The sequence below is a fragment of the Anabas testudineus genome, chromosome 4 (genome assembly GCF_900324465.2).
Source record: "Anabas testudineus chromosome 4, fAnaTes1.2, whole genome shotgun sequence".
Lineage (NCBI taxonomy): Eukaryota > Metazoa > Chordata > Actinopteri > Anabantiformes > Anabantidae > Anabas > Anabas testudineus.
This window is the reverse complement of record NC_046613.1, coordinates 10025122-10051351: the sequence shown is the minus strand read 5'-3', so window position 1 is coordinate 10051351 and position 26230 is coordinate 10025122. Positions and strand designations below refer to the sequence as shown.

Below are 26230 nucleotides of genomic sequence, written 5' to 3'. Positions count from 1 at the left end.
GCTTTGGGGTGAATTTCCCCCTGAACAGTCATTTGAGTCCCCTGTCTTGGTTTCTCGTTTATTTCCGAGACTGAATATTTGAGATGACTCTGTTAAGAGCAGAGGGAGCATGAACACCCCTCCTCTTTGGTGCCTCTTCATCCCCTTTTTCCTGCCCTTCTCCTGGAGGCCTTTAGGGAGAGCAGCTGAGTCACTCTCTCCTCCCTCTCCTCATCCTTAATCTGTTCTTGCTCCTCCTTCCTCCACCTTCCTTCTGTTTTCTCTCACTAACCCTTCAACACAGGAGATGACAACTTGTGTCAATTGCAAGGTTTGCTGCAAATTTAGAGCCTCAGCTTAGCGTCTGTGGATTGTTTTGTGCAGTTAGAAGAACTGATGTGTGCATATTGGCGATGGTGCTGTCAGCATGCATGTTCCCTTTTAGACGCTGATATTAGTCAGAGTCGTAGCATGGACAGCAGCAGCAGCAGCAGCAACACTTTCAGTGATGGAATCTCTCTGGAGTTATTTACGCCAGAGAGATAACAGAGTGCGACTGTCAACCAAGCATCCGATGACACACACACGCAGATACAGTCTGTTTCTCTGAAGTGCAGGGTTCTGTCAGGATGTATAATCCCTCATCACTTTCTCGAAATCATTTCACATCTCTGATTTCTGTTTCTGTCATTCGGTTAAAAAAAAGTTCTGTATATATTTATATAGTGATCGGCTTTCTTGTGTCTGATGTGTCTGAGAACATCTTTGTTTTCGCTGTTCTTATTTTGTTGACTTTTTTTTCCACATAGTCAGCACCTTCACACATGCTCGTCTTATCTGCCACCTCTTCCCCTCTTCAAACGCTCGACTTCTTGCCGTCTTTTAACGAGAAGCTCGACGTCGCATTAGTTAATTTTTCACAGCATCTACTGCTTCCTCTAGTTCAGGTCATAGTTATAAACAGACAAGCATCTCCTCATTATTCAACCTGCACAATAAGGAAAACAGGGGAGAAGAAACACATTTGTGATTTTGTATTCATTTCTGTGAATGCAGAGAACTCAGTGTGTGTTTGAAGATTAATCAACAATTAGCTGTTGTGTTGCATAGTGAGGTTCTCTTTGTTTCTCTTTGCCACAAGAGTAGATTAAGTACCAGAGTTGTTGTTTAAGATCCTATAATTGCCTTACAATTCGTCTTGTAATTAACACTCATGGATAATTACACTAGAATTCCAACCCTCGCTATTCTCACATTATTAGACTCACGTACATGTACATGTAGACACACGTGTGATTGTCTTTGTATATATTTACTACTTTTTATTGCCTTGTGAAGGCTGCATGTAATATGCAGTAAAAAGAGACTTCTCACTTCACGATTTACATTTGTTAGAGCCGATGCTGGGTCTGACTGTCTGAGCTTTTGCTGTCTTGACTGCAGCGAGATTAAAGCTGAGTGGAGGAGAGATGGGAAGTGGACTGGGCAGTGTGGCAGTTCCCAACGGCACAGGATTAGAGGTTGGGACAGTGAAGTAGGCCATACAAACAGGCACAGCCGAAATATGGACAAGAGACTATAACATAGACAGAACTGGATGGCACAGTACATTTCATCAGCGTGCCATTATGCTGTAATCCCAAACCAGCCGCTATGCTGGCAGCATGTATGTCGCACAGGGATACACTTGTGGATATTGCTATTTTCTGCCTTGATTAGAAATAAAAACACTTTGATGTCAAATGTGGCCTATTTTCTCATGGACTGTATTTTGGTGCAAGATTGCTTTGCTCATGTCAGATGTGTGATTGAAAATATGAAAGCGACCATTCTGATGTTTTGTTTGCATTTTATGGAACAAAGACGCGGCAGATAAGAGCAATAAAACAACATGACAAAGCTATGTAGATAAGTAGGTGCAGTAGGATTTATTTTAAAAAATGGTTTAGCTGTTGTTTTTCACTTGTTAATACTTTGTTGTATCCATAATAGAAATTCAAGAAAGGCAGAAGATAGAGAGCTTTTGTTTTTTAGATACTTACTTGCCAGAGGTAAATTATGTGTAAACTGTGAAAAGTTTATCTTTGAAGGAACAGAACTGACCTGGAGCATTATCACAGACATACACACAAAAAAGAAAAGGCACTTAAAGAAAAGATGTTCAAACTTAAGGACATATTCAGAAATGATGAAATGTATTTGTTTTTGCTTTGTTGCCATTCAGATTTTACTATCTAGATGAACTTCCAAATTAATGTACAGTGAAACCAATACGATATGGAAAACGAGCAGCTATAATAAGACAGAAGACATACAAATTGTCTGAGAACTGAAACTGAGATTGTGAACAGTTACTTCGAAGCAGATGTTAGTTTTGAGCAGCTGAGATGTTGTCGACTCAACAAGCCGAACTACATGAACTGACATGATCCACAATAACAACACATCACTAGGTTTCCTTCCTGTTCAGTGAAAATCATGAGCGTGTGCAGTTTAGTTCAAAGTCAGTGAAGACAGATGGAAATGAGAGGGGCGAAGAGGCTGGGAATGCCAGCCAGCATCGTGTCACAGCAGAAAAGCACAGTAAGAGCCTGTTTCAAATTTCTGCTTGTGAAGGGCTCTAATGCTTTACTTTATATTATTCTATTTCAGACTCAATACAAGGAGACGAGAATGTAATTAGCACTCACAAGGAGCTGTTGAGGGACACGTTGCAGTGAACTCTACTCTGGAGGTAACATGGTGATTGTCAAGCACTTTTACTTCATTAATACAGATGTAAATACAGAAACACACACACAGACACACATACATATATAAATATATATTATATATATATATGCAGTGTCAAGAAATGTGATTTTCTGCATTAATATGTTATAAAATCTGATCTGATGTTTCTATAAGTCAAGAGTATTAACAAATATAAAGTACTTAAAATAATACAAGACAAAAAAATCTGTTCTTTCATTTCATTATTGAGATCAACCATAAAAACCTCATAATGCTAGTGGAAAAAGTATATGAACGCTTACAATTAATAACTGCATGACCCCCCCCTTTGCAGCAATAACCTGAACCAGGTGCTTCCTGTAGCTGTGGATCAGACCTGCACATTGTTCAGCAGAAGTTTTAACCCATTCTTCCTGCAGAACTGCTTTAGCTCTGTCATATTCTTTGGACGTCTCATGTGTGACTCTCTTCAAGTTGTTCCAAAGCATCTTTATGGGTTGAGGTCTGGGCTCTGACTTGACCACTCCAAAAGGCGGATTTTGTTTTAGTGAAACCATTCTGTTGTTTGTTTTGGTCATTGTCCTGTTGCATCACTTAGTTTCTACAGAGTTTCAGCTGAAGTACAGACATCCTCAAATTATCCTAAAGAATTCTTGATACACTCGGGAATTCATCTTCCCCTCAATCACTGCAAGCTGGCCCGGCCAGCAAAGCAGGCTCAAATCATGATTTTTCCTCCTAAATACTTTACGATGATGTTTTTATTATGATATGCAGTGACCTTTTTATGCCAGAAGTAGTGTTGCATGTTTTCTCCAAATAGATCAATCTTAGTTTCATCAGTCCACAGAACATTTTGTCAATACTGCTGTAGAGTGTCAATGTGCTTTTTCGCAAACTTCAGGCATTCAGCAATGTTCTTTTTAGTAAGCAGCAGCTTCCTTTGTGGTGTCCTGCCATAGACAGCCTGTTTGTTTAGTGTTTTACCTACTGTAGACTCATAAACATGGATGTTAGCCAGTTCCAATGATGGCTTCAAATCTTTGGCTGACACTCAGGGTTGTTTCTTTACCTCATTAATGAGTACTTGTGGTGCTCTTGGAGTCATTTTGACTGGCCACCCACTTCTTGGTAGAGTAGCCACAGTCACAGTATGTCTCCATTTGTAGATTTGTTTTCCTAACTGTAGACTGGTGAAGTCTTTGACATCACTTTGTAACGCTTTCCAGCTTTATGTACATCGTCAATTCGCTGAAAGATCCTCTGAAAAAGCTCCTTTTGGCGAGGCATGCTCACATAAGTGTAGTCTTCTTGTGCAGTTCAAACTCAAACAGTTCAAGTGGTGTTTGTCAGTAGTAGTAGCTCTAGTCCACACCCTCAACACCTGAGTCCAAGGGTTCACATACTTTTTCCAGTAACACTATGATGATTTTATGGTTGTTCTCAATTCTTTTGGAGTTATTATTTTAGGCATATTATATTTCTTAATACTCTTGACTTAGATGAAGATCAGATCAGATGTTATGACAAATAAAAGCAGAAAACCACAAAATTCTAAAAGGTTAAATAATAAAAAAAAACATCTGTCAGCTGTCTCCCCAGATGAAGTGTTATCAGTCTTCTCGTTTAAAGAGAAGAGTTGATCGTGACTCACTTGGTAGGGCAGCCGTCTACAAACCCCAGGGTTAGTTGTTCCATTCCTGACATGACCAACATTTATGCTAATGTACCACACTCATCCTCCTTGCTCTCATCCCTCCTCACATCCTCCCCATCCCCATCCTCGTCTTCACTTTCACTTTTTCTTCTTTACCTTCCAGTCAGTGTGGTGTCGTTACTTTAGGTGTCCAGTTTGTTGCAGGACCAGCCAACACCCCTGACAACCAAAGTCACCTCCACAGGGTTGTCATGAGACAAGCTGTGTTTGTGTCAGCACGGGGACATTTCACTGAACTTGTTTAACATGTGCTCTGAAGGTGAAACACCTCTACAGACTCCCCTTAGATGTACTCGAAGACGTGTTGAGGTGAACTTTTCTGTTCTTTTGAGTTCTTTTGTTTTAACTTTCAGTCACTTTTGGTAATGTTGCATATTTCATTCGAGTTGAGTGAGTGTGTGTGGTCCCTGAGTTGTCTCTCTTTCATCGTGTCTGTGCCCATCAATCATCTTGAAGCTGGCCTTTTGAAAATGTCAGTAGCAACCTGCTAAAGGAGTTTAAAAGGATTCCTCCTGCTACATTTTCAGCTGTAGTTATATTTATGCTTCAAATCTGTTTTGAGATATGACAATTAAATTGATTTACTTCTTAGTTTTTGTCACAGATGCAGAACAAAGTGACTTCCTTCAGATATTACAGAGAAGCACTCATTCTGCCTACTGACTCTACAGAGATGAAAATAATAAAGCAACTATGGCTCAGTCAATCAATGAGACTGCAATAGCAAACCAATGTTACTCTACAGTTCTTCTGAGCTTGACTGAGCTTATTAGCCTTATTCAGCTCGATTTGATTATCCGGTCAACAACTTTACTGTTTAGATCGATTTTTACATGACATGATTGTAGCCTGCATCGGACATGTGTTTCTACTACATGCTACCTGCTGGTGAATGTAGGTTACGTTTAGTTTTAGCATTTAGAGGGTAAAGTCAACAGACAAAAAAATGAGTCAATCTTTAACCCAAAATTCATTTCAATTTAGTTTATTTATATAGCTTCAAATTACAACAAAAGTCACCTCTAGGCACTATACAATGTGAAGTTTAAGACTTTACCAAATATAACAACATAACCATATACAGTGTAGATAGATGACATGTCTCCAAATGAATGTTTCCTGTCTGCTAGATGTACAGTATGAGCTGAAACTTTATTAAATAGTTTCCATAGAAAACAAAGTGTTGTCCACTTTCCCCAAATGATGAGAACTAATCATAATTTATTGCAGCTATGCGCTCGTCTTCCATTTGGTTAGGTGAATGCATTCACCAGAAGTCAGTTTTACTTCTCATGTGGTCATGCGAAGAAAAGTTTAAATAGCTCCTGGAGAAAAACCAGTGTCTCACTTATAAAAGTCTTAGCTGTCTGTGCTTGGGAGCAGTCTAATTGGGCTTTTGACAGTTTATGTTAGACAGGCAGTGGCTCAGTCAGCTTATCTCTTGAACACTGAGGACGGACAGCTGTAAGATCTAATATGATGTGAAACGCGCAGACTCCCAGCTATCTGCTCCATCTGTCTCCCTGCTTATAACAAGTGTCTTTCTCACCTGGGAACTCCAGCCACACACAGACCGATCGGCCTGATTCCATCAATGCCTTTCAACTATGTCTCTTCCTGGTTTATTACTCGGACAGAACTTTCTCCACCCCGCTGCTGTCAAGTGATGAATTATGAATAGATGTGAATCCAGCTGTACCGCCAGCCAGGCCTGAGGATTTCTTTCAATTTGCACACTGCTACGCTTGCTCCCTCGCTGGCTCACACCGTTAGTCAGACTTCTTTCTCAAGGGACCTCGAGGGCAGTGTTAGATTGCTGCCTGAAACTGTAACCCCACCAATCATGTACAAAGTTTGAGAAATTAATCTGCATGCTTGCTCCCTGCACTGGATAAAGTTACACAGTGTTGCTGCTCCGGTGTTTCACTCGTACTGTACATGAATAGGACTGCTTCTTGCACATTAAGAACATCAGATAACATTTCTCATATTCCTTCTGGAAGGAAGAGGAAGCTGCAGCGCATGTATGACCCCTCTCAGAAACTCATTGACTCCGGATAACAGGTTGTAATTGGCCTGGTTGATGAGCAGGCAGTGAAAGTGAAGTAGAAAGGACACGGAGCCTTTTAATGAAGCCAATGAGAAGGACACAGAGAGCCTGCGGAGTTCAAAAAGGATTAGAGCAGGCTTCAGCAGATTTAGGCTTGTGATGCTTCCACAAGACTCTCAACCTTCAGGGGTGAAAAAGGACGAGGAAAGAGAATTGATGTCCTTTACAGGGATATGTAGCAATGGCGATTTCTTCCTTCCTGCATTATACCTTTATCTTTGTCCGCTGTCCATCTGGACATGGACAGTAAGATTTTTCTAAAGGTCAGGTCCCCAAGACACTATCCTTTTAATATACAATTCAAACACGTTCCACAGATTGAGGATAGTGGTTTGAGTGTGTGCGTGCCGATTTCTGTGCCTCTGTGCATTCAGCTGTTTTCATGTGTAAATTGTGTGTGCGTGCATGATGTGAAGTGCAAACAACCATAAGCATGTGATGTGTTATGCTGGTCTAATATGCCCCATATCTGCCTCTCTGGATATGGCAGCGAGTGTGAGAGCGACAGAGAGTCGAGCCAGTTGGCATGGAAAGATCCGAAGAGATTGAAGCGATGGCTGGAGACGTGGCAGACAGGCCAGCCAGGCAGGAAATAGATGCCAGCAGGGACACTGATCACACTCACCTCCATCTCTCGATGACTTTGTCTTTCTGGCCCTTGTCTCTGTGACATGTATCTAACTGCTTTGGTGAGACAGATAAACAGGTGCAGTAGTGCCTTTATGGGGGAAATTTGTTCAAATAAAGGGTCACAGTGTGTAAAAGGAGGAAAATTTAGGATGTTTTCTTTTTTGAGGTGGTGAAAATGACTCCTATGAATCTTTGACCTGAGGTGTTTTATTCATGCTGGGCTAGAAATTGATTTCCTGAGGGGTAATTTTGTTTTGGCCTGGGGTTTCCTTATTGATTTATTGCTGCTTACTTGTTTTTGTATGGAGAGACTATGCTGAGATTCCCCAGTATTTGTTAATTTTGCCATAAACACTGAGGCCAGATGATGAATTGTCACTGTTTGTACAAAATTACAACCGTGGGGGTCTGCTGTGTCTGAATTAATTTGAAAGGAGTGAAAACAACAGCAATGTTCTCTGGTAAATTGGCTCCACTTCTGTATTTCACCAGCGTAATGGAAATAGAAGAGGATAGTGTACAGTAATAGTTTGAACAGGTTCCATGCATATTAAACCAACCAAAGGGGAGACGTTGTTGACCAGCCATTTACTCTGAAGTTATAGCAAGTAGTGTAGTAATGGCCGTTTCCGAATCATTAAATTGTGTATTTGATCAGGGTACTTCAAGGACACAAATCTTGTGGTAAATGGCCCCCGACACCTTCAAACTGGATTGTCTTATTCCATCAGCCTATCAGTAATTGCTAAAGCAGCAGCCTAGTAACACATTCTTTTATATTTTCCTTCTGTTCAAAAACAACCCCAAAAGATTTAGACAAGGACAAATGAACATTTTGATCTGTTCACTGAGCACAAACAATCCGTTCGTTGTCCCAGTTCCCCCAATTATGCCTTTCTTTCCTTGTGGTCTGTCACTTCTCATTGCTAGTGCTGTTGTGTAAGTAGCCTGAGAGTCTGTCCTGGGGAGGGGGGACTGCTGGTTGACTGACACACTCTGATCACAAGGACTTAAAAAGAGGATGGCCATTTAATAGGCTAGCTGCCAGTGACAGCCTTTCCAGCCTGTCCTGTGTGAAAATACTGACGGATGACTGACACCGTCGTTCCACCGTGACACCCGCAGAACCACGGGTGTTCCAGATGTCTCCAGATTGGCATCATTGTTTGTAGTTTTCTACCACACTGACATAGTGACATTTAAGGGAATGACGCAAACACTTTAAACTGTGGATGATGGCATAAAATGGAAAATATTGGCTGTGGAAAACAGTGGGCGATTTAAAAGAAGAGTTTGACATTTCCAGAGATGCACTTGCTACATACGCAGCTGCAGGTTGTTAAACACAAAGCTGGAGCCTGGAGAGGGTTAGCTTAGCATAAAGTGTGAAAAAATCAACTTCGACCACCTCACAATTTTTCTAGTTGTGTTCAGCTCACTCTGTTATTTCTGTTTATTTTACCTTTATAAAGAGCCAGTCCAACTATTTCTCCCTGTTTCCAGTATTTATGCTATGCTATGTTAACCATCGCCAGGCTCCAGCTTCATATTTACAATACTGACTTGATAGCATTCAGAAATGAATAAGGCCATTTTCTGAAATGTTTACCTATCCCTTTGAGAAACCTGACTAACATGTAGCAGCACAGACTGGATGCTTTCAGAAAGATTCACTCCTGAACACGCGTAAATTAAATTTCCAGAGTCATTTGGAGAGCGTTTTGTGTCATATGAGTTGAAAAATTATAGTTAACTTATAGGAGAGAGCTAAAATATCAAATATGAATAATGAATAATTACTATTATTACTATAATTGGATTTTTAATCATCATTAGTTTCAGCCTGAGCTCTCAAGTCTCATGAGACCTTGAAATAAACAAGCACGGGATAAATAAGTCTGCCACCCATGTAATAGGCCTAAATTGATGGATCACAGTAATGAATACTGTTACAAAACGTCGCTAATGGAAGTGTGTTAGGTCATGTGTTGATACAATAACAATATTGCTGAGGGTGGTAAAAGCCTTGACTGGCACGACTGAGTGTGTGACCGGGAGAAGATGTGTCACCCTGCATTACAGTGATGGCCCTTGGGCCCTCAGAGAGTGGCATCGAACTTAATGTTCTTTTGAGCCATAGTTCCTTCGTGTTAACGCAAACTGACGGTGTTTGGAGGCATCGGGTTGTGTGGGAGCCCCAATATTTGTTTTAACCTTCAGTTGTGAACATGCCTCAGTGCAAAAGGATAAAAGGGAAATCCAGGTCAGATCCTGTCATCACAGTGAGTCAGCAAGACATTACAGCCTCAACTGTCCCCTCTCAATATGCTTATTAAATGATTTCCATGAAGAAACATTAATAAAACAGTACATTTCTATTATGAGAAGAGGTATATAATTAAAAGTGTTACGTCTTGATTGCTGTCAGTTTTATTTCTGTTATTTGTCATGTAAATGTTAGTTGTTGACTATTGATTTCTATAATGCTTGTGCCTCTTGTTTGGTGTTAATGCTGTATAGTAGCTCTCACTATTCTAGGAAGGAACCTGAAATATCTACTGGAGCTATTTTGGTGGAATAAAGCCGATCGACTGATGTCCAGATATCCCTAAGACTTTCCCAAATGCATAAAAAAAAGTAAAGGAACACTGTTTCTTTGTTAATACTCTTGACTTAGATAAAAATCAGGTCATATTTTATTACAAATTATTGCAGAAAATATAAAATTTCAAAGGGCTCACACACTTTTTCTTGGCACTGTACATATGTACATAGCTCTGGTCTAAAAATGAAGTAGAAATAGTTTTACAGATTTAGCTCAAACCTCAAACCAAACAAAACGGCACTGTGTTAACAGAAGACAGTGAAGGTCGAAAGCGTAGGTGTAGCATGTACAGGAATCTTGTGTCAAGAGATCTGGTCCCATTATTCTTTAGTTTAAAAAAAAAAAAAAAAAAAGGAGAAGAGATGCTGTAAACTCTTCATGCATGCTGCCCTATAATGTTAATGTTGTTAACACAAGAACAGTACCTCTCTGCTGTAAAAGGATGATCTGGTTACATTCAGGGGCACCTACGCAGCATAGAACTGTATATATATTAATGAGGAAAAGTTTAGATTAATCAGTGCTGTGGTTCCCTTATGTCTTTGGATGGGTGACTATTGCAGCTGGAAAGGTTGTGACAAATTCTTCATGTCAGTGGGTCATGGCCACGCAGCATAATCTTGTAAATTATGTAGCTCCTGGTCATAGAAGCCTTTATGTCCATAAGCCCTGAAACAATTGTCTCCTATTAAACATTCATGGCACATGGCAAGACATATTCTTAACCATGCTTTTGTGCCCTTTGGTTTCACTGGTCATGCTTTTCGTAGGACAGAAGTGCAGTTATCTTTAGTGCTTCACATAAATTTTCATGTGGTCCTGGGGTTTAATGGAAATCTTCGACATATCTGCATCAGTTAACTGATAATGTGTTATTGTGCAGGGGCCAAGGACAAAAGCACATTAAAAAAGGTGAACATGATGCCCCTCATCCATCTTCTCGTGACTTCTCCTGTCATCTCGGTGCCCAAAGCTGCTGAATGAGCCCCTGTGTGGTCAAATGCTAATACACACATGTAAATGCACACTATACAGTGTGTATCTACTCATATATGCACACAGTACAGATGCTTATGCTCCATGCAGCACTTCCAGCTCTCCTGTCTTCTGGCATGGCTCAACCAATACTAACAATCCATCACCAGACTGCAAGTTACATGGACATAAAAAGAAGCAAGCAACACAGTCTTTTTTTATCTCTCATGGACCTTTCTCTCTTGTCAGGTGAGCGTGTATAATGGCCTGTGTATACGAGTGTGTGTGTGCGTGTGTGTGTTCCCTAGACCATGCACTGCCATGGGGCTTCAGGGTCACCCTACACGGATTGATGGGCACTGACGGTGGCTTCCCTCATTGTAAATGTGTTTTCTCCCAGAGTTGCTCTTGCACATACCACCGTCAGAGTCGGCTTATGTAAAGCGTGATGAGTGGGCACGGCACAAATCAGTGTGTGCTCAGCCATTTGAGGAGCTGTTGTGGATGTTATGACTCGCCCTGTGTGCCTTTTTGGAGAGCACTTGGCTACACCTACACACTCTCAAACACACTTCCTGCTCATTTGTCAGCCGTGCCCTACACCTGCAGCAAGATTATCAGTGTGGCAGTCTCACCTTCTGTTCTACTGTGGTTCATTCTTCAATTACTTGCTATATATAGCACACACACACACACTAACTATAACAAATTGTAAAACATCACCAATCTTATCCCTGAACATCTGACATTTTGGACTTGTAAGCTAAGACAGACATACTACTGTACATGTTTGCATTTGCACAAACATCTATTGTCTACTTTGCTACCAGGGTTTATGTGTATCCCTTATCTCTCTTACACACACTTTTTGGATTATTAGAGAAGCTTTATGCATACATTAATGCAATTTGTGCGTGTTTAATGTGTAAGATTTAGCTGAGCATCAGCTGTGCCCTCTGCCTGATCCTGCCCTAATGTCCTCATGTTGAAACATGTGGAAGCTTCACTATCTATTATTCTGACTAGCAGAGAAGGACAGTGTTTGCATAAGGTCCATTAGCTTAATTTGCTGGGTTTCGTGCTCTAATAGCGTCTGTTTAAATAAAAAATGCTGGAGAGCAGGTAAGAGTGAAGTAAAGTCCCACAAATGAATGATGTAACTGTTTGTGGAGGAAGAGGTGAGGGGGGGTTAAAGAGATCTCAGTACATCTCAGAAAGCCCCCTGCCCCTGCAGCTTCACAGCCCACTCCACTGTCTAAATCCGTCTCTGTTGCTATCTGACCTGCACTTGTCTTTTTTAAGCTTAAAAGCCACACTTCTCTCTCTCTCTCTCCCTCCCTCACTATCGCCAGTGTTTGTATGGTAATTGGGCTGTGGTTAAAGAGCACGTGAATTCCAGGTCAACCACTTTACCATCTGTACTTTATCGACTGAGCTGAGGAGGAGCCACTCGGGCAGGAGCTTTAGAGAGAGGACTGCTGGGAACCTGAGGAGAAATAGGCAAGAGTGATTGTTGGATGATTGCTTACCACTTACACAATTAAATCACTGCACTCTGACTGTAATTAAAAAGCTATTAACGTTAAGTGTGTCCAACCTGGTGCAGGTGTGAACTGGTTCTGGCCTTTTTGGGGATAGATGAAAGGGCAGCATGATAAATAGAAGACAGGTTGTGTCTAAGTCCTCCACCTCTGTTGAGAGAGGGAGTGTTGATTTGCACATGCACGGCTTCCCTCACCCCTCTCTCAAACCACTTGTCCTCTTTGTCCAATATTTTAACGTCACAGTCCTCAAATGAGTGTCCTTTATCCTTAAGATGAAGGTACACCGCTGATTCAGGACCTGAGGTGTTACTCCTCCTGTGCTGTGCCATCCTCCTGTGTAGCGGCTGTTTGGTTTCTCCAATGTATAGTTCAGGGCATTCCTCACTGCATTGGACCGCATACACTATATTGCTCATCTTGTGTTTTGGAGTCCGATCTTTGGGATGTACAAGTTTCTGTCTGAGTGTGTTAGTGGGTTTGAAATAGACAGGGATGTTGTGTTTTCTGAAAATCCTCTTCAGCTTATCTGAAACCCCAGCCATGTAAGGTATGACCAGGTTTTTGCGTAGGACCTGAGACTCCGACTGTTCCCTTGTTCTTTTCCTGGAACAGGTTCCTGCTTTGTTAAAGGCCCACTTGGGATATCCACAAGTCCTGAGCGCTGTCTTCAGATGCCTGTCTTCTTTCTTTTGGGCTTCTATGGAGGTGGGGATGTTTTGCGCTCTGTGGTTCAAAGTCCTGATGACTCCTATTTTGTGTTGTAGTGGATGATGTGAGTCGAACAACAGGTACTGGAATCTGAAGACAGCGCTCAGGACTTGTGGATATCCCAAGTGGGCCTTTAACAAAGCAGGAACCTGTTCCAGGAAAAGAACAAGGGAACAGTCGGAGTCTCAGGTCCTACGCAAAAACCTGGTCATACCTTACATGGCTGGGGTTTCAGATAAGCTGAAGAGGATTTTCAGAAAACACAACATCCCTGTCTATTTCAAACCCACTAACACACTCAGACAGAAACTTGTACATCCCAAAGATCGGACTCCAAAACACAAGATGAGCAATATAGTGTATGCGGTCCAATGCAGTGAGGAATGCCCTGAACTATACATTGGAGAAACCAAACAGCCGCTACACAGGAGGATGGCACAGCACAGGAGGAGTAACACCTCAGGTCCTGAATCAGCGGTGTACCTTCATCTTAAGGATAAAGGACACTCATTTGAGGACTGTGACGTTAAAATATTGGACAAAGAGGACAAGTGGTTTGAGAGAGGGGTGAGGGAAGCCGTGCATGTGCAAATCAACACTCCCTCTCTCAACAGAGGTGGAGGACTTAGACACAACCTGTCTTCTATTTATCATGCTGCCCTTTCATCTATCCCCAAAAAGGCCAGAACCAGTTCACACCTGCACCAGGTTGGACACACTTAACGACCCATTTAGGTGTTACGAGGGGGTGGGCTGAGGTGTGATCATTACATCCTTCACATCCCCCCCATCCTTTGTTTCACCTAACGAGCCTATTCAGGGCAAGAGAGCTTTCATTTTGAAGGACAGAGATCACAATTATAAATCAACAGATTGTTTCGTTTAGTTTTATTTAATTGTTATCAAAACATCTCGTTTGCACATATTTAGTATTAACAGGGCAGTTTGGGTAATATTCCTTTAGCAGCTGCTCTTGGCAGTAGAAGAAGAGTGTAGAGTGCAGGTGTTCAAGGTTAATGGCATAGCTCATCTGTACTGAATTTGGTCATCACCAAAAGTGCAGCTGAGGCTCATGTGAGGCTCAGATATTCAGATATACCAAAGTGGTGGATTAATGAACACCAAGACTAAAATTACCATCCCTGGAGCAACACCATGGCTAAAAAAGAATCAATTAACAAGTTTAATTAAGCCTGTAATTTTAGTCACACTAGCTAGTCAATGGATATTAATTTACCTTCCCAAAGCGCAGGTTATGATTATAATCAGCAATATAAAGCAGCTGTGGATAAGATCAAATGGTTAAAACAGGAATATTAATAACAAAGGTTACACTTTAATTGCAAAAATGTTCAAGATTAGGGTAAAGGTCACGGTTTGATCTTAGTGGAAGCACAGGAATTGAATGTCATAGTGGAGCTAGACAAGACCAGGTATTCAACAACAAGCACAGCTGAAGAAGATAAGAAGAAACATGACACATTAAAATGATGACACAACTAACCGGCAGCTCTGTTTGCATCAGCAGCTGTGCAACTGTTCACGTCATAACAGATGATGAAAGTGAGGGCATCAACAATCTTGACTGCTAAAAGCCTCTTTAGTGGACTTTTAACAGCATTGTAGTTCTTATAGTTGTTTCTGTCGAGCTGGAGACTATTAAAGACTACATACAGCTGATACCATGGCAATCTTTCCATGTGACTGCCATTAACCAGACGTGTCTTGAATATTGTAATCAGACTATTTCATGATGCAGTAATTGGAGCATGTCCCCAGGCATTAGTGTAAAATATTAATACTTCACATTACCTCAGTGCTTGTAAATATTAATGGCAATCAGAGCTCCTTTCTTGTATCATCAGTGCTATAAGAAGCTGTGAAATAATGTTTGATTTTAGCAGACACCTGTGGCTTTCAGGAAGTCAGAAACATACAAATTGTAAATATTTAAATTTGTTGAGCCAAAAAAAAGTTTGTTCCTTGTGCCAATGTGTCATTTAAACTTTGAAGCACAGTAAAAGTGTGAGTTAAAAGCATTACAGCAGGACGGGATGAAGCCGTCTTCAGAGTCAGGGCAGCTCCATTAGTCTCTTTCTGAACTTTTACATCCACAGAGACACAAATACACATGTTGCACATTTAAAACCATGCCGTGTGTTAGCAATGCTTAAGTGGGCTGCTGACATTTTACAGTGTGTTGGGCTCTGATTTCTAAATGTGACTTTTGAATCTCACAGATCACTCTTACATTTAGTCACTTTTCCTGTGCTGACATGAGATCATTTGTCCTATTCAGAAAATATTATACAGCTATAAAGAGACATTGTCTTTTCTCATAGACGTTTTGCACAACAGGCAATTTCGCATTTCACACCTAGACAAGCACAGAAGTAAATAATGATGGTTGAATTCTATTTAGTGGCTTCAGTTTCAGGGTCTCTTGTTTTTCTGTGACAATGTCATGGCTTGATGCAAATCTTCAATACAACTAAGTAACTGTTTAAAAACCACAACACTGATAATAAAAGCAGTGTTTCATTTACAGTGTGCTGACAGCTAAAACTACCAGATATGAAAATGTGCTGTGACTAACACTCCAGCACTCTTAACAAAAAACAAAAAAATATATAGTTTCAGAGGTTTTTCAAATCAATTCACAGGCCTTGTGTGTAAATATTGAAGCATTTCCAGAATAGAACATCACTTCAGGCAGTAAAGTTATTTCTAATGCAGAGTATGATGAGTAAATGTTGCCTGGCAACAAAAATACTTAGATATAGAAAGTGACCACTTATCTGATGCTGCTGGATGTGTGAACAATACAGTGGCAAGTGGACCTCCTGGAATGATCGGATTTCTGTATACCTCCATCTTTAAATTTGATCACATCTTTTTAGTTACAATTCTGCACAAACACAAGCGATTTGAATTAATAATACGTTCTAATTTGTTCTTCTCTATAATGAATACTCTATTCAAATATTTCACAGTAAAGGTTGGCAAAAGCTCCCTAATCTAAAAGTACCCACAGTAGTTAATTGGAGTCGGGAGTTAGCAAACCTGGAGTCCAGTCAATGCATTCAGATTATGAGTTAGAGCTTCTTTGTTTTATTTATTAACACTCAAAGATTCTGATTTTGCCATGAACAAGAAGAATTTTCTGATGAGGGAAAAAGTTACCAAGTAAACTTAAAGATAATATTTAGCTTTCAATCCAAACTGCATGTAGACAAGTCAGTGCTGTGGCTACTCTTCCTAGAAGTAGGCGTATACACATGATGACTACAAGACCTAACGCAAAAGGCAGCTCAGTGTAAAGAAGTCCAGAGTAACAACTAGAGGCTTGGAGGAAATCTTAACACTTCTGCTTAATCTGCTGCATGGAGTATAAAGTCTGTGGTAGGAAAACAACAACACAACACACACTGTGAAAATGTTCTGTGGACTGATGACATCAAGGTTAAGTTGCTTCGAAAGAACATGCAGCAAACTGATGCCCTGAAATACAGCATGTAATGATTATCCTAATGGTGAAGTAGAGTTGAAAGGACATCATGAAATGGTGCAGCTTCGCAGCCTCAGGGACTGGACAGCTTGGCATTGTGGGGGGGAAAATTCATTGACAAGCTTATCAAGGTATCCTACAGGATTACATCTTGGTGGCTGTCTGCCAGCTGAAGCTCAGATCATCTTGTACCTTCCTTGCTTCCTTGTAAGGGGTCCCTTACTTCCTCCATCAGCACTTTGAATGTTTGATGGTTATGTGTGTGTAACAAAGGCAGAAAGGATTTTACTGCTTGTGTGCTTTGTCTATTTTTGACTTAGATGAAGATCACATCAAATTTTATAAACCATTAATGCAAGAAACCAGGGACTCTACACTGTTTTTCTTGCCACTGAATGCACTGAAAACAAATTCATAAATAATGAATCTGTTTGACAGTGACAGACAAAAGGCCGTCTGTCTTTTGTCACAGGCAACAAAAACTAAACGCAGACACATGACACAACAGGTAAGACAAAATGGCAGGACATCTTTAACAAGTGTGAGGCAGGTAAGATGCCTGAGATAGTGCAACAAGCAGACAATGTTATCTGTCATACAACCTTAGATATTTACTAAAGAGCCAACAAGGAAATGTGCAGCAGCTGTGCAGGCAGGTGGCAGCTGGCTGAGACGTTCAGGCGAGGTCAGCACACAGAAACAGAAATGTACTGAAGTTTCGCATCTAGCGGACAGGTGTGTTTTTACTGGGGATTGAAACCAGAAGACTAGTTTGAAGCCAGAGAGGAGGGGGCAGTACAAGGAGATGGTGCAGGCGTCGCCATGACAACATTACACTCCTACAGTATTGTAGTTTTCAAGTCAATCGGAGCATTGTGGTTTATATCAGAGCTGCATATTGATTCTGCCTGTAAAACATAGCTGGAATAGTTCAGTCTGGAGAACATTTTCTGATTTCACAGATGAGATTTTACGTTACTTTAGTGAAACATTACACTCTACAAAACAATTTCATGTTTATCTGATGAACAGGGCATGTTAAAAACCTCTAACGTTCAAGTCATTTTATTACACGAAGCAATGATAAACTTTTTATTTAACTGTTTAGGTGCAATTTCTTTATAGTTTTTGCATTCCTTTGGTCAAGTTGTTGTTTCACCGTTACTATATCACCATTTACAACTTACAATACTATACAAGTATAATTTCTGTTAGTGGTAAACCACAACTTTTTAAAAAGAGTAAAGGAAATATCAAGACTGGGTACCAGTTCCTGTCAGTCCTCGACAAGCATTTCCTTTCTTTGAGCAGCACCTTTGCCCTGACCTCTGCAACTACAGAGCTGGATGACAGTAAGGGAGAGCTCTGTTGAACACTTGCTGCGTGATCAAAGAGATGTGGTAGTGATGGTTATTTTTGACTGCAGCTTGCTACCAGGTAACAGTACCCTCTTTGAAGGGGGGTAGGGGGGTGAGGGAGTGTGCTGTACACAGTAGAGTGCACATTGCTCTTTCCACCTGCTGTTGACCTGTGCTGCATTAGCTGGTTGGGGCCTCTGGGCTCACTGGTGAGTGACTGCTACCAGATATGGGTTTGGAAAACCAGCCATGTGACTGACAGGGAAATTCGAGACATTATTAAATGTGGGGAGGGAGTAAGCAGAGAGGAAGTTAGTGGTTACTGCTGTTTCAGGCACCACCCATGGGCTGTTTATGAAAAGGAGTTATGAACATTTGCAGAAGCTGGTGAGTTACTACTGTTTTTAATGGAGGGTGCATGCCTCTAAGTCATGTTGCAGAAGATAAAATGTCAAGTGTTAAAGTGCCAAATGTTAAAAAAATCAAAGTAGGCAAAGTAGGAGGTTAAAGTCCTTGAAACAATGCCCATAGTGCTGCACTGTTTTTAAGTAAAAAGTGAAATTCATTAAAGCCCTCTATGCTGTATCTACTGTGATCTAATCTTGTATGATATCGAATACTTATGAAGACATTATTTCATACTTAGACAAGTTCTCTTCAGCTAGCTCTGAAAATCCTAGTAAGTCTAAAGTCCAGTTCCCTGCAAAGATCGGCCCCTCTTGGAATGAGTTTGATTCAGAAAAATGAATGAATCATCATAATACATTATTAAGTACATGAATGTCCAGTGTCAAGACACTGAATTTATATAAAGACATGCAACAACCCAACTCGCCATATTTACACTATGGAAAAAAAACATTGTGTTGAAATCTATTGAGGCCAGATGAAACATCTGAAACAGCTGCTATGGTAAAGTTTACCATGACATTGAATCTAAAGTGTAATTATTTGGGGAGTTTATTGTCACAGATTCACAATTTCGGTGCTTTTTAAGGTAAAATTCGACAATGTCTCCAGAACAGCTGACATATGTTTTCAGTTATAAAGTCCAAATTAAAATCTGTGTAGATCACACTTTTACTTCATTTTCTAGTGGGCCTTGTTAGATCTTAGTGAATGACACGCACTTTTTGGGCAGCTATGACAGGCTACTACAGTATGTCTAACATATATACAGACAGGGCTGTGTGGGGTGCATCGCTCTCTACCACTGTGCCATTTTTGATACTACTAATGGAATCTCAAAATCTATAAATGTTCAGATTTCGTTGCTTCAAGTGATTATTAAGAATAATGTTCTGCTCATTTTAAGCCTGTCTGATGTCAGACAGGTCGACTTCTCGGCATTTTCAGTGAGTTACATTTATTCAGTGGCAGATTGAGTAATGGGAATATTCATCCATGAGCCCGGCAGAGTGGTAAATTAGAACATGTGCAGAAGGGAAGTATATTGAAAGAGAATAGCTCTGATGACCCATTCCTTTTTTTATTAGTAGGCTATTAGTTATAGATGTGTTTATTGTTACCAATGGGTAGTGTACAAATCTGAGGTCGGGGACTTCCTGATGTATGAACCACTTGAGTTCGCACAGTAGGAACTGCAGCTTTCCAGTATCTTTTAACACACTGTCAGCCTCACCGTTCAGTTCTTATGGGGTTGTAGAATATGTTTTGCGAAGTTACTCTCCTCCCCACTATTTCACAATGGCTTTAAATGGGGATTACTGCCCTGCTGTCAACATCCACCAACAGACAGAAAGAGGGCTGTAGGGAGAGAGGGACTGTGCATGTGTGCGTACTGTATGTCTGTGTGTGTCCTATGAGACCAATAGGCAGGTCAGGCTTGGGAAGCTTTTCTCATGATAAGCCTCATGCCTCAGAGACTTGTGCAAATGATGTGATGGACTAAGTTATTGTGTTGCACTGAGTCAAAGCCTACTGCTATGGTGTGTGACCTCTGTTAGGCATTTACTGAGCTACTATTGACTGGATATATTGTCTTATGTATTGGATTGTTTTAGCTTTAAGTTCAGATTTTATTCAGCCTGTTTATATGCTGGTGTTTTCATCGACGGCCCATTTGTTAGTATTCTGTTTCCCAACACCATTAAAATGGGCCATTTGCTGTTAAAAGTTTGTAAAAGGCTGCAGTTGTTTTCCCTTTTCATGCATTTTAAGATGTCCTCCATTAGGTCTTATGAATGCAATGGATTTTAAATTTTCCTGTTTTCATTTATGATGCATGAAATACCTAGAGATCAAAACAAGCATTATGTAAAAAAAAATGGGCTCTTAGCCGTTAGAGAATTTGTGTATGTGTGTTTCTTGGATATAATTTGAAAACCACTGTAAACCAAACAGTTTCATCTGAACACACTCTCAGGCCTTTGAGGCTCCTCTTGGAGCTCTAGAATTAATTTTACCACTGTGTCGGGTCTATTCAAGTTTGTAATTGTAATTCCACTCATTTAGAGAGTATGATCACTGCCATTGAAGGGGAATTGAGCTGAACTAATTTGTCTCGCTCTCTGTCTCTTTATCATTCCTTCTTATTCCTTCTGCCCAATTTCTCTCTCCCTTTTCCTCTTTCCTCAGGTGTCTGGCCCAGTGATTCAACCCCAGACAGGAGCGGGAGAAAACGGCAGAAAGGAGGACCATGGAGGTGAGACTGAGCCAGGACGTAGGCTGGCTGATGCCTTTCCTGTTTTTGCTACTGATGATCACAGTGTCACACACCCGCAGTCAAGGATGTCCTCAACGTTGTGACTGTATTGCAAAGCTCAAGACTGTGTCCTGTTTTGGTAAACGCCTGTCTGCACTGCCAGATAGCATCCCACTAGACACCAAGATCCTGGACCTATCTGGCAATAAACTTCGCTGGGTGGAGCATGGTGACCTGCTTCCATATCCAAGACTTGAAAAGTTGGACCTGAGTGATAACATTATCAGTGTCCTGGAACCAAATGCCTTTTCTAGTCTTCAGAACCTGCAGTCGCTTTCACTGAGGGGAAACCAATTGAAGCTGGTCCCCATGGGGGCATTCTCTCGTCTGTCCAACCTCACTTCACTGGATCTCAGTGGGAATAAGATTGTAATTCTTTTGGACTTTACTTTCCAAGACCTGAAAAGTCTAAAAAATCTGGAAGTTGGAGACAATGATCTGGTTTATATCTCTAATAAGGCCTTCCTGGGTCTAGTAGGGCTGAGGGAGTTGACTATTGAGAGGTGCAACCTGACGTCTGTGTCCAGTCAGTCTTTGTCTTACCTTCATAACCTGGTGACTTTGCGGCTCCGCTACCTTAGTATCTCTGCCTTAGAGGACCAAAACTTCCGTAAGCTGGGGAACCTGAGGGGGCTCGAGATCGATCACTGGCCTTTTTTAGAGCACATTTCCCCTCACAGCCTGCAGGGTCTTAATTTATCTTGGCTGTCTATTACACACACCAACATCACATCTGTGCCGACCTCTGCCCTTCGCAGCCTGGCTCACCTCACCAGCCTGAACCTCTCCTACAACCCAATCTCTGTGTTGGAGTCCTGGGCACTGCGGGACCTTGTTAGACTGAAGGAGCTGCATATGGTTAACACAAACCTGGTTGCAGTGCAGCCATATGCGCTGGGTGGTCTAAGACAAATCCGCCTACTTAACTTCTCCACCAACAGCCTGGTGACCCTGGAAGAAGGAGCCTTTCAGTCTGTCAACACTCTGGAGCTGCTGCGTTTGGATGGGAACCCTCTGGCCTGTGACTGTCGCTTGCTCTGGATCCTTCAGCGAAGGAAGACCCTCAATTTTGATGGTGCTTCCCCAGTCTGTATGGCACCTGTTGAGGTGCAAGGACGAGCTCTTAACGCTTTCTCTGACTCAGCTCTCTTTGACCACTTTACTTGTCAGAAGCCCAAAATCCGTAACAGGAAACTGCAGCAGATATCTGCCCGCGAGGGACAGGTAGTGTCATTTATTTGCAGAGCAGAGGGCGAGCCAACGCCAGTGATATTCTGGATCTCTCCTCAGCGGCGCCGCATCACCACAAAGAGCAGTGGCCGCCTAACTGTGCTACCAGAAGGCACACTAGAAATAAGGTATGCTCAGGTAACAGATAGTGGAACTTACATCTGCATAGCCAGTAATGCTGGTGGAAATGACACCTATTTTGCCACACTTACAGTCAGTGGGCTGCCGCTAGATGCAGCCCTCATGGCCAACCGTACCTACTACACTGGGGACCTTAATGACACTAATCTGAATGACACCAGAGTCTTCCTGAAGTTCACTCTGGACCTCAAGACCATCCTCATATCCACAGCTATGGGCTGCATTATGTTTCTTGGTGTGGTCCTGTTCTGTTTCATTCTGCTATTTGTGTGGAGTCGAGGGAGAGGGCAGCACAAGAACAATTTTTCCGTGGAATATTCCTTCAGAAAAGTGGATGGACCCGCTGCCAGTGGAGGACAGGGCGGGGCACGCAAGTTCAACATGAAAATGATTTGATTATGTGGGTCCATTTTTCTTATTAGTATTCTTCCCTTGATACTGTTTACAAGCAGTCTTAAGCTAGGGCATAAAGGAACACAAAAACAAGGACATCTATGCTTGCAGAACATTAAAAGACATTATTTATAGGGCAATTATTGAGAAACTGTTTTATTATTAAAAAATAATATTACTTATGTAAGGAAAAAAGGAAATCTGTAAGAATTTGATAAGCTATATTTCTACTGCTCTATGTGTTCACAGTGCAGTGTAGAGGATATCTGCTTTCTATTTAAAGATACTCTCAAAATCTTGAATAGACTCTTTAAAGACCAAGCAACATAGACACCAGAGTCCCACCAGTCTTTAACCTCTACAAAACTCTTTCCAGTTCCTCCTTCCTCACTACAAGGAACTCTGTCCTCTTCATCTTTAAAGGACTTCACCTCTCTGCTCCATCTGAGGTGATTCAAGCTCTCTATTTCCAAACTCATGAATACATAATGGGTGGTGCTCATTGAATGCCAAGGACTTGCCAATATTTATTTGAACAGTTCCAGCTGTATACTGCAAATTTAGACTCAGCCACAGTCAGGATTTTAGAGCACTATCACGACATAAATATAGACACTTTGCTTTTTTGCTGATAGTGGATTCTTACTGAATACAATAGACACCAGGAGACGACACTCTGCACACTGCCAATTTGACCGTAAAGCACCACGTAATAGCACCCACTCTTAAATGGAAGATGGAAGTCAGTTCTCAATGAATATAAGCTGGTCAAAGTTAGTTTGTCACCAAACATAGGTGGTGACATCCAGTGCATGCAAATGCACATTTAAAAGGTTTTCCATTGTTGTGCATCAAGCACATTCTGAAAAACACTTTTATGTTTATGAAAATATGCTAAAGATGAACATGTGTACAGAGCAGGCTTCTTACCTTCAATAATGTATATTATTTGTAAATGAAACATTTGGTAGGGTGTATTCATCCCAACATTGAACATCGTACTGTATAGGTAGAATATCTACTGTATAAGATGTATTATATATTTTGTAATTACTGAAATCTTTGTTGTTGTTTATAGAACTGTTTAGTGATGAATCATGTTTTACTGTTCTACTGTTAAAAATCTCTTTTCTAGTTCGGTGATATCCTGCCCAGTTGTATAGAGAGCTTTTGTAGTCTAATTGTATCACAACACGAGACAGCGACACACCTACTCGTTCCTGAGCTCACACACGGCAAATCACGAAGGTTTTAGTTCACCTGCCCAATTCTCGCTAAATAAACGACAGTGGGGGAGGCTTGGGCTTAACAGCAGTTCACTTCATTGCGTCTCAGATATGCAGGGAAACAAAATGCTAATGTGATGAAGACCTTGCTGGCTGGAATAAAGGTCGCGATGAAACGGAGCCAGAGAAGGGGTGAGATGTTCAAGTAAGACAATGACACTGGCCTGTAACTACATAAGCCTAAAAAGACAGGTGTGCAGCATTCTGTGAAAGGTTAAGGAGAAGTTGTTATGATGGTAATTTCCCTATTCAGCACTAAGGGGAAATTTTTCAATTTGTGACTAAGAAATGCTCTAAAAGTGTTTTAGAATGATGAAGCATGTTTCTGTATTCACTCATGCAAAATAAGCATACGTGTTTATTTAAATGATACATGCTATTTCTGTTAGAGATAATACAATGCAATGTTTTTGATAATAGGAATACAGTCGTGACAACTGAAAATATCATACATGCAAATGCACATTTAGTTGTTATATCATATTGTGTATAAACAAAGGGGCATTTATTTGTTTAGCAGACAAAGACAACAGGTGACCTGCCTGTACCTTTCAAATCTCAAGCCATATCTCTTTGTCTGTGGGTCTATCCTCTAATCAGCAGTGCAGAAGTGAGATCTTACAGTTGCGCTTCAAATACTGAATTTATAACAGTGTTCCTCTGCTGTCCTCTGTTGGCTACATGTGGTATTAAAATCCTCACTGATAAAAAACATCAACAACAACAACAAGAACAACAAAACTCCACAACCTGTAGACTTAACAGGTAGAGGTTCATTTCGTTTCCCAAAATTAAATTATTAAAGTGAATGAGGGCTGACCTGGATGGGTTATGACAGGGATAAAAAAGTATAGAGCATCTCATTAAACATCATTTAGTATAGTTAGTAAAAATGCAAATAACTGTATTTTATTTTGTTGAATTCACTCTGTAAATATGGAAAACATTATGTCTGGAATTTGTGCTAGTTTGTTTTGTATGATATTGTTTTATAAAAAAAAAAAAAGAAGAAGTAGAAGCACACTGTTTATAAAGCATGCTATTTATCTGCAATGATAATGACTTGTTCCATGTCCAGTTTCTATCGCATCTGGTCTCTCAACCCTCATGACAGCAGGCTGAGAAGTCTGAGAGTCTACAATACACTTGTGACCCTGTCACTGTGAGATTTAATGTTGTAAATGTTATTTTGATATGTTTTACATGGGTTTAACATAACAAAAAAATCAGTCAAATCAGAAAGATAGATGTGTGTGAAGGGAATATACTGCTTAGAAGAAACCATTCCTTCCATGATACACGTTTATGATATACCATACTGTAGGTACTGCATATATTGTCTTCTGAGGGTTATTATTGTTCATTTCATGCATTCATCAAAACACAAGATTCTAAAATAAATAAAATTTTATAAGCAGCGGAAAAAACTGGTTTGCATTCGCACTTGGATGTGCTGTTTGTCAAAGGCTTTCAAGGTCTCGACTGATTAGCCATTTAGCTACGATGATCTAATTCACTGAAATCAGTGTAATCTGGAGTTTGACTAAGACTCACTAAGGCCTTCTGTTATTCAGTGGGTAAATGAACTTATACTGTAGAATCTAGTAGGTTAGGTCAAATATACAAACCTCAAAGAGGAAGTGGCAACAGGAAGATGTTTAGCACAAATTTATCTCAATGTGTTCCAGCATCACAATTTTAAAAGTACTACTATTACTTGTCTTGCTGACCTTCACTTTGCCTCCTAGTTTGACACGACGGCACAAGCAGAAAGTGTATGTGCTCCCCTTTAACACGTTTGTGTATGTGTGGCACAAAATATAATTTTGTGGCATCACAGCTAGTTCAGAGGCCAACAATGGTCCAGTGAGCAACTAAAATAAATGTGATGTGAAGCATCTCCTTTGCACATACAGCAAAAACCGGCTTTTGAATTCAAGGATACAGATTTGTGTCTAGAAGTTAATTAAGCAACATTTGCATATTCATAAATGCTTTAATGAGAGCAAAGCCATTCTAATTTAAAGACATTTTAAAGGAAACGTGTTGAAAAATCTGTCGCAAAAAGAAAGCATTGTTTCAAGGAGAGTATTTTTGCATGATTTAAATACATATTTTAATCCTCATGCTCATACAAAGGTCAGTTAAACAATCAGACTGCCGCATTTACAATTTAAAAGTAGGGCAGTACTGCGGTGGAGTGGTTTCCGGTTTCCTCCCAAAGACATGCAGGTAGTTTAACTCATGATTCTGAACTTCCCGTAGATGGGGATGAGAGTGTGAATGATTGTCTGTCTCCATTTGTGCCCCCCCCCCCTCTCTGGTGACCTGCCCAGGTTGTGCCCCATCTTTCGTTCCGTGACAGCCGTCATCGGCTCTAGCACCCCCTTGAATGCCTAAGCTGTCTGAATACATGGGATCAACAGACACCACAACAGCTCTAAAGCACAGATCAGAAACTGCACTCGCGTGCTGAACATCATTCTTCCAGAAGATTTCCCCTTAAAATAATCTGTTAAGTAACATGTGAAAAAGTTACTTGCAAGTATTCAAGCTGCAAGCTGTAGTAATATTACGCTAAACATCAT

General features: G+C 40.7%; 1 protein-coding gene across 2 annotated transcripts in view; it reads left to right on the top strand.

Moving 5' to 3' along the window:
* lingo3a (leucine rich repeat and Ig domain containing 3a) overlaps positions 1-25190 on the top strand; it is a 35500-nt gene extending 10310 nt beyond the window's left edge. The window contains exons 2-3 of one of the 2 annotated variants that reach the window (XM_026346489.1): positions 2632-2713; positions 20466-25190. In XM_026346489.1, coding sequence (XP_026202274.1) covers positions 20527-22359 — 1833 coding nt within the window. In that variant the 5' untranslated portion in view covers positions 2632-2713; positions 20466-20526 and the 3' untranslated portion in view covers positions 22360-25190. The remainder of the gene's footprint in view (positions 1-2631; positions 2714-20465) is intronic. The other variant, XM_026346490.1, reaches the window with a different exon arrangement.
* Positions 25191-26230: the final 1040 nt, after the last annotated feature.